Source organism: Numenius arquata, chromosome 7 (assembly GCF_964106895.1).
Source record: "Numenius arquata chromosome 7, bNumArq3.hap1.1, whole genome shotgun sequence".
Classification (NCBI taxonomy): Eukaryota; Metazoa; Chordata; class Aves; order Charadriiformes; family Scolopacidae; genus Numenius; species Numenius arquata.
In genome coordinates this window covers 43,680,065-43,696,782 of record NC_133582.1, presented here as the reverse complement: position 1 = coordinate 43,696,782, position 16,718 = coordinate 43,680,065, and the positions used below count along the sequence as shown (strand labels likewise).

Below are 16,718 nucleotides of genomic sequence, written 5' to 3'. Positions count from 1 at the left end.
CCTGTCTTTATTTCATCTTCCATTTTCAAAAAATAAAGTCCTACTTATCTTAATAGCAGTATAAAACTTTTGGTTTGCCTCCTGTAAAGTTCACTCATTCTGGAATAAATACATGTTCAACGTGACTGATGTTCTTCTGGTTACGTGATACAATACACAAGTAAACAAGAAAGAGAAGACACAACAATGCTGTAGCTGTGAGGAAGACGAGGAGCCCAGCAAACAGAGAAGGTTTCAGAGGTAACTGGATCAACTTGCTTTCTGCTGGAATCATGTTTGTGAGGCTTAACATGTAACCAAGTGACCACGCTATACTGCTGTTACCAACCTGAAATAAAGACAGAAGAGTTAGTCCTATTCCCATGAACTTTTCAGTTAAAGAAAAGAGGTTCCAAAAGCTCAACTGCTGATGCTGGCAACTGCCTTAATGTTAGCAAGGAGAAAACTTCAATGGAGGATACAAAGAAGACACAGAACCATTTTAAATTACATTTTTTTCTTTTTTTCAAGTTCCAGAGGATGCTAATAAAATTGGTCACTGGGCCAAAGAAGTGAGACACAGTTATTGGATGGCTGCAAGGATGTGTGGTATATATGCAGATGGCCAGCTACGGGATTTTCTCTGCAAGAAACACACTTTAAAAAATAAAAAAAATCAGCAATACTGTGCTAATTCCTAGAATTAGCCTGTCATCTGAGCCAAATCCTAGGATGCTATTTAGTTCAAGCAAACATAAGACCCCACAAAGAGTTCCACTGACATGGACAAAGAGGAAGCCAGGGTAAAGTCCCCTGGCTATTTATCATCTTTTGTTCCATGATTGGTTTTGTGCCTGCAAATGAACCAGCACTAGGCTATTCCATTTAAAAAATAAACATAAGTGAAAAATTACTTAGGAACAGGTGAAACAAAAACAAAGGGGGTATGTCTGTATTTGCTCCACAGTCCTCATGCTTTGCCGTCTTCCCCTAATTCTAATTTGAGCAGAGTTTACCAATTTTCCACTGCCTTTTTCATTGAATCGTCATCCTGCCACTTGATAAGCACAGGATCAAAGGAAGAAGATAGAGCATCCCTTGTCCTCCTCTCACATTCCCAGGCTCCAATAACTGTTTGCCTATTTATATAAAACATATAAATACACATCACTGCCTCCTACAAATCAGATTACAATTGAAAAAAAAAAATCTATTGCTAAATAGAGTGAAAAAATAAGGGGGGGACATTTCAAAAGAAATCAGTGGAACTCACTAAACTAGCCTAGAGGGTCAGCTATAAGACAGGTATTTGGCTTACAATCTAACACAGGTTGCTTTCTTTTTCAATTTCAAGTCACTCCAGGCAGTTCTAGGGTATAATACAGGACAGATAAAGCTGAAGGTGTGTTCCTCTACAACTAACCAGCTCTCCCAAACTCACCTGGCTTTCCCTCTTTATTACAGGTCATCCTACCCTGCTACTACAGAGTTTGCCTGAATTGCTGTCCCTTTAAGTACTTTGCTTAAATTTAGGAACCTCTTTCTTAACCTCCTTGGTTAATCTTGGATGAAGTTGATGAATGAACTTTATTATTTAATGTCTTTAATGAACAGTTTTAAGCAGCCAGCCACTGGTTGTAGGAGACCATAAAGGCCTGTAATATTTGGTCTTTTTTGTAGTTGTGTGTATCCTAATACCTTTTGTTTAACTGCTAAAAAGAAAGCTTCACTAACAGGAACTGGAATATGACAGGTGAACAAAGAGGTAAGATGGATCAAGGCAGTTTTTCACTGGTTGTGTTCACTAATTAAAAGGAAATGTAATTCTACCATAGGCCCAAAACGCCACCTTTCACTCTTGGAGGCAACTGTGCTGTTATCTCTGGGGTAGCTTACCTGATCAGCTATATTAGATCTTATTATTTTAGTTCTGTGAGGGGCAGATTTAATGAAGAGAATGTAGTCTTTCTTTTTGAATTTTCATAATTACCCTAGTGAAAGATCTACGTAACAAAGGTGTTAATTTCAAATAAGCCTTTTGGGTGTTCATTTTTCTCAGTATTTTTATAATCTTGGCTAAATACAGAAAAGTGTTGCTGCATTTGGCTGCTCCTATCTGCTGGATACAATACAAGATATATGTAAATACCAAATCAAATACATCCCCTACAAGGTTTTTAAGGGGATTAAGATCCCAGAGTAAGCTCTATGCTGATTTCCCAGTAGAAGGGCTAAATCTGTGTGCTCCTCCAGAGCTTCTAATGGTTGTCCACCAGAGGACAAAATAAGGCAAGAAACTCCTACTTGATTCCTTAGTGCACCAGTAATGAGACTATAATTGTTCAGAAAACATTGCTTACGGTTTCTCATTCACAGCTTGCCAGCATACCCTGCATTTAAGAATAGTGCATGAAGATCTGCAAGCTATTCTTTTGTTGGTTTTGCATGCAAGCACTGAAGCATTTCCAAACTGTACAGAGATTAAGACAAGGTTTTAGAATAAGGCTCTGTACAGTAGCAGAGAGGAAAGGATGGAGTGACAGAGCACTGTGCAGCCCACGCTTCCTGACGTTAACAGCCAAGCTTAGATAGTGGCCGTGCCTTCTGATTTGGAAGCAAAGATTTCTTAGCAGTAGCTTTAGAATGGATATATACAAGTTTGTTCCAAGTATTTTTAGGAGAAAATCTGAAGTCAGGGAAGACGTAAATGCAAGTGTTACACAAACCTTATAAGCCTTCTCTCTTTGCCAACTGCAAGTCAATATCCCATCAATATACACTCTTATTCCAGAGAACCAGATTACGGCACAGATAGATGCCCTAGTTGCTTCATCACCACTCACTGACTACAAGCCAGCTCTACCGGTTGCCCCAAGGCTCTGCCAGCAGAGAGAAAAGCAGGAGTTCTCCTGTGCAACTCAGCAGGGTTAGCTCAAACTGACCTTGACTGGCGAGGTGTTTCAGGCACATCACTGCCTAGAGCAAGCCACTACTTCAACAAACTGAGGCAAGGTTTAAGACACAATTGTTTGAACCTTTCTTAAAAGTTCTTTAAAAGAATCTAGGCAACATCTCCAAGAAATGCTGCAAACCCTGGAACCAGGCTGAAATTGCTACTGAGGCTTGAAAAATGGCTTTGTCTTATGCCAAACATTTGACAGTCATTTACAAAGGCTGTTTACGATTGTTGTATTTTTGCACGCTGCTGCATCTTCTGTGTCCTCCTAAAACTTCTCTGGATTAAAATAACAGTAAGAAGAAATTATTATTGCTCACCTCCTTTTGAAAATGTATCTGTGGCCAAGTTTCTGCATCAAAGTTGTAACCATGTACAAGCAAGTAATAAATGAAATTAGCTGAAAAGCAGTAGGATCTAGCATATAATTCTTCAAATTTAGGCAGCATAAACTGGAGCTGAAAGCAAAAGTTTTTTAAAAAAACATGTAAATTATGAAAAACAAATGCTTTCGGTTTTTATAACTACAGAATACTTTGGATTCTAATTAGAATTTATTAGCATTTTTCAGAAACACCAAGTAAAGTTGTGGACAACTAGATATGGAGATTTAGAAAAATAAAGACCCTGACAGTGATATAGCTTACGTGGTTAAAAATAAAAATAAACACAAAACTGCACATAAGAGATTGAGAATGCTATGGTTCCTAAATTTTACAAGTCACCTTTACAACATGGTTAAAACTGTGGTAGTAAACCACAGCCACAAATTTCTTTAAGAGGATCACATACAGAGTCAACCTTGCACATGGCAGTCAGCTATCAAGTGATGATGTCAGGCTAAACAGGAAATGCTAGCAACAAAATGAATGCAAACAGGGAGGCAGTTTGATGATCTGAGGTACCTTCCTGCAAATTTAAAACAGGTCTGTCAATTTCTTAGGTTCATACTAACAAAGCTGAGATCAGAACAGGGCATAAGGAATATTGCAGGGCTGAAAACATAGAGTTAAACCTCCATTAAATAAAGATGCCTGCAAGTTACACAGAATGTGTTATATCACAAAACCGCTCTTTGGATGTCAGTTGTGAGCTGGGGTGCTCACTGGATCATGAATATCAGCTGGAATTCACAGACCCAAGCAAAGTGCTTTGATCTCCCAGACTGATCCAAAAGTGCTGCTGCAAGTCCCAGTGGTTGCAAGAAGATCAGGACATGAATATCACAGCACACACATATGGACAAATCAAGCAAGCTGGAAAAATCAAGAATTGCTGAGTAAAAGCTGTTTGGAAAAGGTCACAGTTGCCAGCTGGGGACAATATGCTTGTTTTTCTTAGCATAAGTAATAGTAAAAAATAAAAGACTATAACTTTCCCTCAGATGAACTCTGTGAGGACAATAATAAAATAAAAAAAATAATTTCCCTTCCACCAGTAAAAAATTTTCAGGCAGCAGTGCTAATTCCACCTCATCAGCTCCAACTACATGGCATCAGCTCTGTGCCAGTGCACTCACAGATAACATAGGATAAAAAAGTACTAACTGCTTTGAATATACAGTGATAATGCTGGTAATACGTGTGATTGAAGTGTGCTCTTCATGAATGTCAGTCTAGCAGAGTTTTGTTTTAAAATTTAAACTGGCTTGTTCTATCAGCCTTCTAAAAAGTTTCATCAGGGCAATCTCCAATCCCGTGAAATGCATAAATTTACACCTACACCTATTCAGTTGCAACATCCCTTACTATCTTTGTGACATCTCAGCTGTACAAAGCTCTAAGACAAAAAGAGAAAAATGCTCACATTGCTTGGCCACATTTCAATATAGGCCAGAAACTCAGAATCACGAGGAATGAAATTTCCAAAGCTACTCCAAGTTTTAAGCACGCTAGAAACACTACATGGTTTGAAGCATAGTAGGAGAACAAGCGTTGAGGTTGAAACAGACCTTTTGAAAATTTCTGAATACTTGCCCAGTCCATATTTGTTTTATATCTCTCTTTCACAGGTACAAAAGAAAAAAAGAAAAAGGAAAGAAAAAAAACCCAACCCACTTACCTGTGCCCAGCTCTGTGAACAGAAAAACCACATACTTGAATTGAAGTCAGCTAGGGAGAAGTGCCCAGATAAATTCAAAGCATTAATTGTATAGTAGAATCCTGAGAAAGCCTATAGAAAAGGAGTAGATGACAGGCCTGTTAGTTTCAGAACTACAGAAATCAAAAGCAAGCAAGCTCAAAAAGAAACGCTGTATTTGCAAACCTACCACAAAATTCCCTTTAACTTTTGGCTGATGGATTCCATTAAACAGACAGTCTTCGCTGCCTCTGCACGCAGTGAAGTTAAACAATAAAGAAACCATCTCCTGGCACAGACCTGGGTCTCCTGTTCCATGAAAGTTCACAAGCTGGTTTGGGTAGTAATTTGCTGGTCTCAGAGACTGTGTACAAAGGCTGCCAGAGAAGTACTTCATTGTTAACGCAGTATTATAGTTCTGAGGGTAACACGGATTATACACATTGGAACTGCTATTTGATTTCTGAAAAAAAACAACAACAACAAAAAAAAATACCAAAACAATAAAGGCTGCTCAAAAGCAAGAAAAAACTAATTTGACATTAACTACAGGAATCTTTTTAAATCACATATGCATGTATTTTTGTTCTCTTCTCTGACATGGCTGATCAACATTGCTTATCATTGTAATTCACAGAAACCCCTTTCTCAAAAAAAAAAATCACCGGGAAGATTGTCAAAACACTTCCAGGACTAGTTGGACCTTTTTGTCAAATGGTACGAAACTCCCACCAATTTTTAACAAATATGAAGATCTTTGTATGAAATGGAAGTGCATTTGTTTATGACAAAGCACATCAGAGCTCTTATCAGGGTCTCTAAACCCCACCAAAGGGAAGCGAACACCTGCTCAGACAACTGCTGAACACCTGCAAGAACAACATAGCAAAGGGTTTTAAACACACCTGGAGGAGCAACGCTAAAAGCCTTTTCTCAGCTTCATCTCTCCCATAGCACTGGAAGCTGTGAGTGTAGACATTGTAGTTGTAACCATACAAATTCACTTGCAGGGTGCTATTGAAGTTCTCCTGAGAGTCCTCTGGGATAAATGAAATTTGAGTGGAAGCTCCTCCAAGATCCAGTGCACCCATAGTCTCTTTTCTGTAAGGATGGACCCACGTCCTCCAAAGGTTTCTCTACATGTAAAAATAAAACCAAGGCTACTTAGAAATACCATCTGCTTGTTCTCTTTTCAAGCTTTTCTACTCTTTACTTAATTTTTTGAGACTTCCCCCCTCTCTTTGCCCTGCACCCTTTCAAAAAAAAAAAAAAAAAAAAATCTTAGCTCTGAGGAAAATATGCAGATGTTTTTTACATAAGAGGGATGTACTTTCACAGAGTGAAATGATCTTGAAAGATGGAAAGAGGAATGCACAATAGTGTTCAACTCAGAGGAGAGCACAATGATCAAAGCACAGGACTAGCCAGATCAGTATCTGTACTAGACTGCAGGGAATTGAAGTTCAGGTAGCCATGAGATCCTGAGCAAATCTGGATGGAAACAGTACGAAGATTTACTTGTTTCAAGGCAAGAAGAATTATTAAAGGAACAGAATATTAAGAGATCACATAGAAAAAGGGAGTGAAAATAGACTGAAAAAATACAGAAAAGTCAAATGAAGCTCCATCAAAATCGAAAGAACAAGGACCCCTAATCTGCTTCTTCACTGAAACTGCACTGGCAATAAATCTGATCCATTCCACTGGCATTTTCCCTATTACCCAAAACATCCTCCAAATTCTGTATCTGATCTACACAGTCACAGTGCAGAATATGGATTTTGGATGATTATTTATCTCAATATTTACTGCAGTATTATTTACTGAGCATGATGATCTGAATGTACACACGAGAAGGGAAAAGAAACTTTATGGGCTAGCAAATATACTCATAAGAAAATTCTACAGTGAAAAATTCCCATTAACAGCCCCTAGCACAATTTGACTCTTAGCCCATTGTCACAAGAATGGTGAAAAGTTTCTCTCTCCTACTAGTGATATTCCACACGTAGGTCTTCACACAACTGTATACTAAACCAGCTTCACAGCAACTTGCAGTGCCTTCAGTACTCCTTATGAATCTGCCATACGGAATTTGATATTTGGATTATTAAAATTCAGGTGGTGCAAGACTGACACCACACTGAAGTTCATTACATCATTTTTGTTGCATGAAATGCAAACAATGAGAAAAACTCTTCCATAACATGTGATTCCAATACCATTTTTCTTAACTTTGCAAGAGAAAACATGTTCACCATGAGCTATCACTCAGATCACCATCAGCTAATTCCTGCTTATTAATTGCCATGATCTAGCAGGAACCGTTCAGCCAGGACAGCTGCTCAGGGGTTTGCCCAAAATTTCTTTCAGCCTAGGGAGAGTGTCTGGAAGAAGTGCAGTTAATACTAAGGGGAGCACACAGCTACCATGAACGCAGATGACAAGTTGCTGATCACTTTGTGAATGGGAATGAAATTATACCGAATAGGGGTCTTCCAACACGTTTGACTCCCTCTACTGTGAGGCTCCTGCCTGACCCTATTCCAAGTTCAAGGACAGCGTAAATATATTTATATTGGTATCAGTTTGTCTGCAGAAGACATTTGGTATCACAGCCCACTGCTCACAGCCTGCAGCTTTTCAGCAGTACTGGAATGAACTGTATATGAGTGTTTTCTGGCTCAGCTGAGGCACTTTTGGCCACACCACCTTCACTGCTTCAAACAGTCTTGTCTGCTTAAGACAACTGAGTCAACACTGCCAAACAATTTGGAGACCTCTAAGCTGTGCAGATCCTTCACCAGTAGAGCTGCAGGGACAGCAACCATCTGAGGAAGCCACAGAAAAGCAGAAGAAAATATCTTTAGTTGGCACCACTGTCAAGACAATCAACTCCTGTCAACACTTAACATACCAATGCATTTAAGAGCAGTGCAACTTCTGTTTCTAGGTAAGGCATCCAATGACATCAAGAGCTCTGTTTCATGAATCAACAATTATACCTTTGCTGTATCACATTCCTGTAACATAGTCTTTGATTTATGTTTGCTTTGTTCTATTACTGCCACAAAAAGGCCTTGTTATATATTTTGATGCAAAACGGAAATTGTAACTATGAGCTTTTAACAGGTATGTCCTCTCAAACTTCTCATTTATAAGAAAGAAAAAGTGAAAAGCATGCAGTTTTTTCCACACACCTCTAAGAAATTGCCCATTAAATAGTTGGCTGTTATCCATCCATACACCCCTTCCTCTGGCCCAGTTATGATTTGCGCACCCCTAAATTCAAAAGGTTGTGCTCTGAAGTAGTTTTGAATGCTTGCAAGGACTTCACTGGCTGCCGTTTCATTTTGCAACCTAAGCAATTCACAAAACATGAGACACTGAGCATCTGGAAAGGCAATTTCATGTTTATTGTTCACTGGCTAGCAATTCAAGAAAACTCCTACAAGCACCTAATAAAAAACAGACATTGTTTCCCTAAAGGGGAAGCTTATGATAGGGAATGGCCAAGTATCCAGCACTGTTTCAGCAAGCAACACCCCCCCATGTACAAACTTCACTCTGTTATCATACAAGTTCATGGGTGTTTTATTTCTTATATATATTTTTCTTTTTAGTGAACTGAGTGCTTATATGACAGCTGCTGGCTAAAACAGTCCTGGAGCTTTTCTTCCCACTCTGTTTAGCCGCAGAACAAACGTAAAAAGCCAGTTTGTGCCAGGGCTAAAGCCACAGACAGACCCCAAAAGCCACACTGCACTACAGCTGTACTCAGAAAACTCTGCTGTGTCTAGCTTTAATCCGCCCATGCTACCCACGGATAAACACAAACATTATCTTTTTACATGACACTGAATTGTAAGACAGATATGGAAGAGAAAATTAAACTCTTGCCTTCTCCAGAATAAAGCAAGCGTTTCTTTTCAATATGGCATAACAGAGGGTTTTTATACAGCCCCGCTTTCCCTATGAAAAAAAGTTAATTAAATTAAATTGGCTGGGCTCCATTTCCTTTTGAGATGGACAATTTCCAATGGATAAAAATGCATCCAGTACATTTTTCACATTCTGTTTTCACAGCCAGCCATGCCGGCACGCATACAGAGGAGTTCAAGTTTCTGCCATACCTCAGTAGTCTCATGCCAGCTGTAGCTCCCAGATAAACAGAAGTGTTTTTATGCAGATGAACTGGTATTCTCTCCTTAACTTTATTCAGACAGTCATCAAAGGGTTTGGCAAGAGCTCCAGGGTTACTCTCATAGCTGGATATACCAGGGCCTAAAAGAGAACAAGTAGATTGATTTCATTCTGCTTTGCCAACTACAAATTAGACCAATTAGAAAACAGGTGTTAAGAAAGATCTCCCTCTTCCCTCCTGTAATTGCAAATAAGGACAGGATGGTTGAAAACTGTGAGTGCTTAAAGAATAAACAATGTAGTGGCTGTCTCAGCTGTGGGAGACAGAGAAGATACTTGTAGACTGCTTGCCTGCATTTCTGTGTGTATACATATATACCTGTAGTACCATATCTAGAGTAAGATATATAGTATAACCATATAACAGCACAATGACAGCAGTGCTACATTCATGAGGAAAATAGAGAAATTTTGCATCTGTTAGACATGCAGTTTTCTACAGCATCTGCCTATCTGCTGAAGTACAGAAAAATCCCCCTTCCACAACCTAAGACAAGAATTTCCTAATCTGGTTTGCCACAACTGTCACGGACACCATGGCACCTCTACAGCTCACTGCTCTCAACTGAAAAGAAAATAAAGAAGCTTCTGCAAGGAATTGCTGGGAAATTTCAAGATGCACACAAATGGCTCTTGAAGTCATAGAGGTACAAGTCTGGGCTGGTGCATGAACTACTAAGTAATTCACAGCTTTCCAAACTTCCAAAGTCTTCAAATAAAAGAAATGCTGCATAAGGCATAACTATTTGAACAATTAACATCAAAGTCCTTCCTACCTTGCTCAACGCTTTTAGGACCAGCAGGACCTTAACTTGTTTAGGCTCAACTTGGGTGGAAATAAAAACATTCCTTTCTAAAATTCCCTAGGTGAGGAAGTTGCACAGGGAGAAATCCAGGCATTTCCATGAAACCACTGCCCCACAGAGAGCAACTCTGCCAGAACTCCACCTAGTTCTCCTGTAACAGCCTCTCTCTCAGAACCTGACCCCAAGCTAAGCAAAAGGTGGCTCTTACAGAGTTAAATATGATAAACCATTTATGTTCAGCCACATTGCATTGATAAAAACAAAAGAAAAAAATGGAAAAAAAAAAAAAAAAAAAAAGACTTCACACTCCACCACTCCCTTTTCCACTGTATGAACTTAAACATTACCACGTCATCATTAGATGTTCACAGCCCTGGTTTGGAATAAGACTTTCTAAAAGTCTAAAGTCTAGCACAGGCAGGCCTGAAGCTGGAAGGAAAGCTGTTACCAGAAGAAAACAGAGCAGTAACTGCTGTTTTACACCTCCCAGTGTTCAGACAGAGCAGGTCACAAGGCAGTGACCATTATGTTCTGGACAACTGCCTGCTTTGCCGATGTTTAGAGCCTGACCAGGACAGATTAATTGCACTGTATAGAAGAGGGTTTGATTTAGGCCTGGCTCCTACACACAGGGGCAGAGGTACCTAATAAAGGCAGAAATTAAATTATTAAAACCCCCACAGAACTTACAGAGTAGTTCATCATTTGACTTTTAGTTTCAGTAGGTATGTGAAAGTCTGCCTCTCGTTATGCCCAAAACCATCCCCCAATTTAAGTGCTTACAGCTATGGTTAGAGGGTCACTACAGAGCCACTGACAGATGTGACCACCACTGCCCCCCACAGTTTAGTTGGGGACCTCTCCCATGATCCCTCCATCTCCTCCAGCGCAGTCACCCAAGACTGGAGCTGTGAACCCTTGTGATTTTGTACACTGGAGGATGAAGAGTACTTTGGTTGACCATGGCTAAGGCCCCCTGAACAGTTCACAGCAATTTGGACTGTTTTTCGTTTTTCAATTTTTTGCATTCCCCAGAGATAAAAGAAAATCTACATCCATTAAAACAAATTCACAAAGTACTCCCCTCTCATTTTTCGAGAAGAATAACACCAGAATTCCTAAAGGCAACATTCCTAATGAGTCAAGACGTGAGCTAGCAGAGTGCACCCCCCGCCTTGGCAGGTTAGCCATCATTCCTGCAGTCTCTAAGGTCACACCATCAGGCACGTGACAGTGCATTACTTCTGTGCACACAACGCTTGCTTTCCTTTCCTTGTTCTAAAATTGCTAAGAATGTCCATACATATATTTAACACTGAAGACAGAAATGTTGGTGCTGTTAAGAAACCGTGGCCTTCCATTCATCTCCTAGTTACTGATGGACCTCTACGGCTACATCTCCAGCATCTATTTCCAGGCACAAAGAGGGATGCAGTATTTTGCATGATCATGAGTAAGAGAGAAGGAAGGGGAAAAATTCTTGTTGAACTCCACAGTTATTACCAGAGATCGACAAAATCTACACTGAGACTTCCTGAGTTGCCCCACCTTCTTCTCTTACCTAACTTGCACACCCAAACCACTACATTAAACAAAGCAATACTGCTGAAGTCAGTATCTTAAGAGGATAATAATCTAAAGCTTGTTTGACTGCTTGTAGCAGAATTTACCAAGTTTGGCTTTCTGCAGAAATCCCTTATGGACTAGCTACTGTTTAATAATGTCCAACTCCTGTAGCATAGCTGACACCCATTTTTGCCTCCATCAAATTAACAGCTAACATCTAACAAGGGCTAGATCCCCATTCTTCTGAAAGACCTTTTATTCCAAGCTATTTTAAAATATATTTTATATTTCCTTTTAAAAGAAATTATTTCACGGCACAAGGACTAAGCATTTACAGGGCTTGATTCTCTGTAGATCGAATTCTGTCTCAACCATCATGCACTGCAATGAAGTAAATCAAACTTAGCTACAATTTCCTATCTCTGTTGCAAATTAGAGCACCCTGCCGTATGAGTAAGAAAGAACTGATGCTGACAGATATAGAAATAGTCTTCAGAGTTCTTGCTCCCCAGCACTGGAAAGGGAACACAGTGGGGAAAACAAACAGTATAGGTTTCCAGATAACCTCTTTTTAGAGCCTAGAAAGAAATAAGGAACTTCCATTTGAGCTCACCTTTCACATTGCACTTGAAGGTTTGGCTTACTACTCCCGTGTCATTTTCTTTTTCTGCTGGCCATTCATAGACATAGACTGTAGTCCGAGAGGATCCAGCGTCAAAGACTATTCCATACTGGGGAGAAAAAAATAATAAACAAGACACAAACAGTGACAACTTAAAGGCCCATATGCAGCTGTACTTCTATACACCATAAAAAGCTTTAGAAAATGTATGCATAGTGTATTTACAAGGGAGATTAATTCTAGTGTTAGGCGCTTAGGCATGAACCCAGCAGCCAAGCACAGAATGAAGCTGGCTGCAAAACAAAGAACATACTACGTATCTTCAATAATGAATTCAGTGGGGATGGAGAATGCTCATCTCCTTTCAGCATCAGATTCAAAATCCACACTGACATAGATAACACTGTGTCAGGATCTGATTTTGCAGCCAGTTCCCATTATCCCAGCTACACTCCTTGGATACTGAAGGGTTTGATACCTAAGCACAGGCTTTAGATTCAAGGATGCACAAGGGATCCATAAAGCTACAAGCAAAGAGGTAAAGTACATAATAGTCCACAGTGAGAATGATGTAATAAGTCTGGTTCTTTTCTAATTGTCCCATAAACCTCTCCCTTTGAGTGGTTTAGGCAGTCCACCTGAGAGTTTGTCACTGAAAACAGGCTGTGCCAGAGCATGAGACAACAAAGAGGGAAAGAGAATCAATATTACCCCATGTTTATTTATGAAATAAATGAGAAATATTTAAGTGACTTGCCCCAGGGCCACTTGGACTGGTTTCTCCATCCCATTCCACTGCTCACCAGACCAGTCTTTCCCCCTTCCTGTCTTTTATGGCAGCAGCAAACTCTAGCAACTGGGAAGGCAAACTGCATGAAGGGAAGAAAACTGCCATTTTGCTTATCCTCTTTATGATCACTGAAAGTACATGCAGCTGTCCCCCTCTTCCAAAGTCATGTAATTGGTAGGAATCACACAGTGTAGGGTTCATTTCTTTTACTTCCTTTTTAAAAGAAAAAAAAAAGACAGATACCCAGAAGCCTGACAACACTGAAAAATGAGAGCAAAGCAGTAAGAGGTCCTGCAGCAGGCCGATAAATTTCAACTCACTGGTTCCCTGGGGAGCCTCAAGTCTGACCAAGAAAGATCACTGCTTCATATGGCAAACCATTCAGCTTCCACACCTCATTAGTTCCCAGCTTCCACTGTAATCCTACAAACTCCTGGCCCCTAAAGAACTACCAGCAGTACCAGCCTAGTCTGTTTCCTAGATAATGAAAATTTAATTTCTATTTATCAAGACAATATTTACCCTGATGAACTAAAAGGTGAAAGGCTCCACAGATACTATCAAATCACTGCGTGCATTCAAGTAACTACTTTAGCAAGGATACTTTGAGTGGATTCCCCCTCCTCGAAAGGGAGATGAGCGCTCTGAAGACACACAATACAGTAATGGTCAATCTGCTCAAGAGCTATTAATTAAATCTATCAGTCAGATCAAATTTGTCAGATCAAAGTGCCAACCATAAGCTTTTAACTTAGCTACTTCTTGAGCTAACTATCATGCCCAAATAGAGCTGGAAGATAATGGAAGCATTTTCACCTCAGCTAACTGTGGGGCTTTTTGACCTCCTTCCAGCCTCCTTCCTGAAAGTAACAGATTACCATCTCAAAGAGCAGTGGTACACTTTTCTGCACCAATGTGTGACTAACAAATTTATTTTCTTTCTCCTCCTATTTTTCCTATACAGCTTCTTGTTTCCTTTGAAAGAGATGCTGATTTTTGAAAAGGACTCTTGGGCCTATTTCAGGGTGACTCCTGAAGGTCCTCAGAACTTCTGAGAGTTCACCCTGTGTGAACTGGCCCATGCAGTCTTACAAAGTGATCAGTGAGAAGCGTGCCAGATGTTTGGATTAAGATTAATCTTTACTTAAAAAAACAGAAATGATAGAAGATGTGGCATTTTAAGAGGGTAAGAGAATTCTACACGCCTTGACTCAGCCTGCTGCCTAAGACAAACTGGTTGAATTGAAATTCTCCAATGACATTACATTTCTGTCCAAGTTGCAAGTCAGATCATCTTTGGCTGCCCTTTAAGAACTAGCAAGGCCTTCCTGCTTTGAAATGCACTGCATGGGACTGACAGCACAGGCAAACCCTTATGCTGGGCTAACAGCTATTAAAGAACAACTTTTTCTCCTTCTTTTTCTCTCTACTTCAACTTTCCCACTGGTAAAGGACGGAGGGATGGGAGAAGGAAAAAAAAAAGTTACTTAAAGGAAAATCCTTATTTTGGGGTTTACCGTTGCCCAATATACCTCCAACACTTTAAAACATCAATAACGTAGCAGATAATTTCTCTCTTGTGCCACAAAGGAACGAATCTGGATACTCTCAATGTGCATCCTGGGAAAGAGCTATTATGACAGAGATAACACAAACTCTAGTTATTCTTCAGTACCCTACCTGTCTTTGGTTTCATGGAGAAGAGTCAGAAGAAGAACAAGGCCATTTACAAAAAGTAAGTCTGTTTTCATCATGTTAGTGACATATTTAATTTTAATCAACTGCTAACTTCAGGAGACTTCCACCTCCAGGCTCCATCATATCAAATAAGTACTGGAGGGTTTCACACTGGCAGACAAAGGTCCTCCCCGTGCTCCTGAAGAATTACTTCCTGCGAGTAGTAACCATTCACTGAGGACTACTTGGGAATCAAACATGCGGTCCTCCATATCAACTGGGATTTTCTGCATCAGCAGGCTTACAGCCCCCTAAAAAAATTCAAAGCCAAGGCACCAAGAAGAGGAAGTGCCAGTCTTCCTCCAGAACCAGCCATGAAGCCTTTGTGATTCAGAAAGCAGATCTCCTACTTAAGCCAGCTCCAGATGGTCAAGGTGGGTCCGATGTTTGCTCAAAGACTAAGATAGACAATTTTATCATTCTGAATGTGAAACTGAATTAATAACAAACACAAGTGATGTGTACACTGTCTTTTAGATAGTGGCTTCAGCCTGCATGTCCGTCCAGTCTTGCCCTGCATGAAAATCAGCAGGATCTAAGGCTGCTGCAAGCAGAGATCCAGGGCACAACAGGGAGTACACTTGAAGCACGGTCCTCCCATGCAAGATCCCAACACACACACCCTGCCACACCACAGAAACACATTAAACTGGTATCAAAATACAGTTTTATCTCATTGTCTGAATCATACACCACCAAATGATTCAGACAAAGCCAAAGGGGTTTATAATCCCATGAAGTGTAATGGAACATTAGCCTATCAATTTCGGTATGTGAACTATCCAGTTAAATACATACACAGAAGGAAAGGTAGAAAGGACTTCAAAGAAGGAACTGACAAGGCTTATATGGTTGTAGCTATCATGGGGAAAAAACAGGAACTCAAAATGCCAGACTCCAGAGCTTCCCTAGAAGGCCAATTTCTACAGCTTTGTCCTCAGTTGTGTACATCTCATTGAAGAATACACATACATATTCCAGCAGCACAAGGCAAAGCCTGAATTCCAGAGTATTTGTTTGCCTTTTCCAGTTTGCTCTGCCCCTCCTCATGAAGCTACTTTGCTTCTGTTAATATCCAGCAAGTCCCAACACGTAAATCATAAAGTGCACACACTTATAGCCCAAATGCTTTTGATACACAAAAATCAGGAGCAGTTTGCTAAGATTGCAGCATTAACTTCCTACCTGTACTTGGGGGCAGAACTTAAACTTCAGGTATTTCCCACTTCAAAATTATTTTAAAATTACTTCCAACCTCTGGCAAAATAAAAAAGCAGTGGCATATTCTCCTTGTTTAGCCTTTCAGTCTTGAAGAACACAGTGTGATAGGCATCAGAGACAGAGAATTAAGGAACGCTTTTCCTGCTTTACCACTGACTCTGTGATCTTGACCAATTCTCTTTTTCTCTCAGATTCAGCCTTCCCATGACAAAGATGTGATCAAGCATTAATTTATGGCTGTAAGCTCATTTGTATCACCCCATAAAAATTAGTTTAGAAAGGAACATTATTAAATATAGTTCTTAACATTGTTCTCCTTTCTTAGATATTCTAAGACTTACCTTAAGCCCTGGTGAGAGGATCTGTTGCTGATTTATCTGAATCACTGCAATTGCAATAACAAGAACTATGCTTAGAAGAAGAAACACTTGGGCAACAACACTTGGGGTTCTGGTGAGCATCCTGAAACAAGAAAAAGGGAAACACTTAAGACAGAATCACTGAGTCCTTTCGCATTCCTTAAGGCCTGAAGCCCTGAATCATTTGACACTCCTTATAAAATCTCAGTTTGTCAACTAGATTACACTACAAAAATTTTGTGATCTCCTCAAGAACTGCCTGTTGTTTTGCTACCACTAACTTTTTATTGTCTAGAAGGGGTGTGTCCATATTGTCATGCTAATGAATGCTAGATTTCACCCTTAGGTGCCAGTCTGCTCATTTCCAACAGTGCCTACATGTAGATGCACGCTCACCATC

General features: G+C 39.9%; 1 protein-coding gene across 1 annotated transcript; it reads right to left on the bottom strand.

Annotated features, from left to right (window-relative positions):
* Positions 1 to 94: 94 nt before the first annotated feature.
* ENTPD3 (ectonucleoside triphosphate diphosphohydrolase 3) lies at positions 95 to 16,420 on the bottom strand. The gene is made up of 9 exons (XM_074150551.1): positions 16,301 to 16,420; positions 12,203 to 12,320; positions 9,148 to 9,298; positions 8,215 to 8,374; positions 5,920 to 6,150; positions 5,205 to 5,477; positions 4,997 to 5,107; positions 3,256 to 3,393; positions 95 to 328 (listed from the first exon to the last, which is right to left on the bottom strand). The coding sequence occupies exons 1-9, from the start codon at positions 16,418 to 16,420 to the stop codon at positions 95 to 97; spliced, it is 1,536 nt and encodes a 511-aa protein (XP_074006652.1).
* Between the last annotated feature and the right edge of the window lie 298 nt (positions 16,421 to 16,718).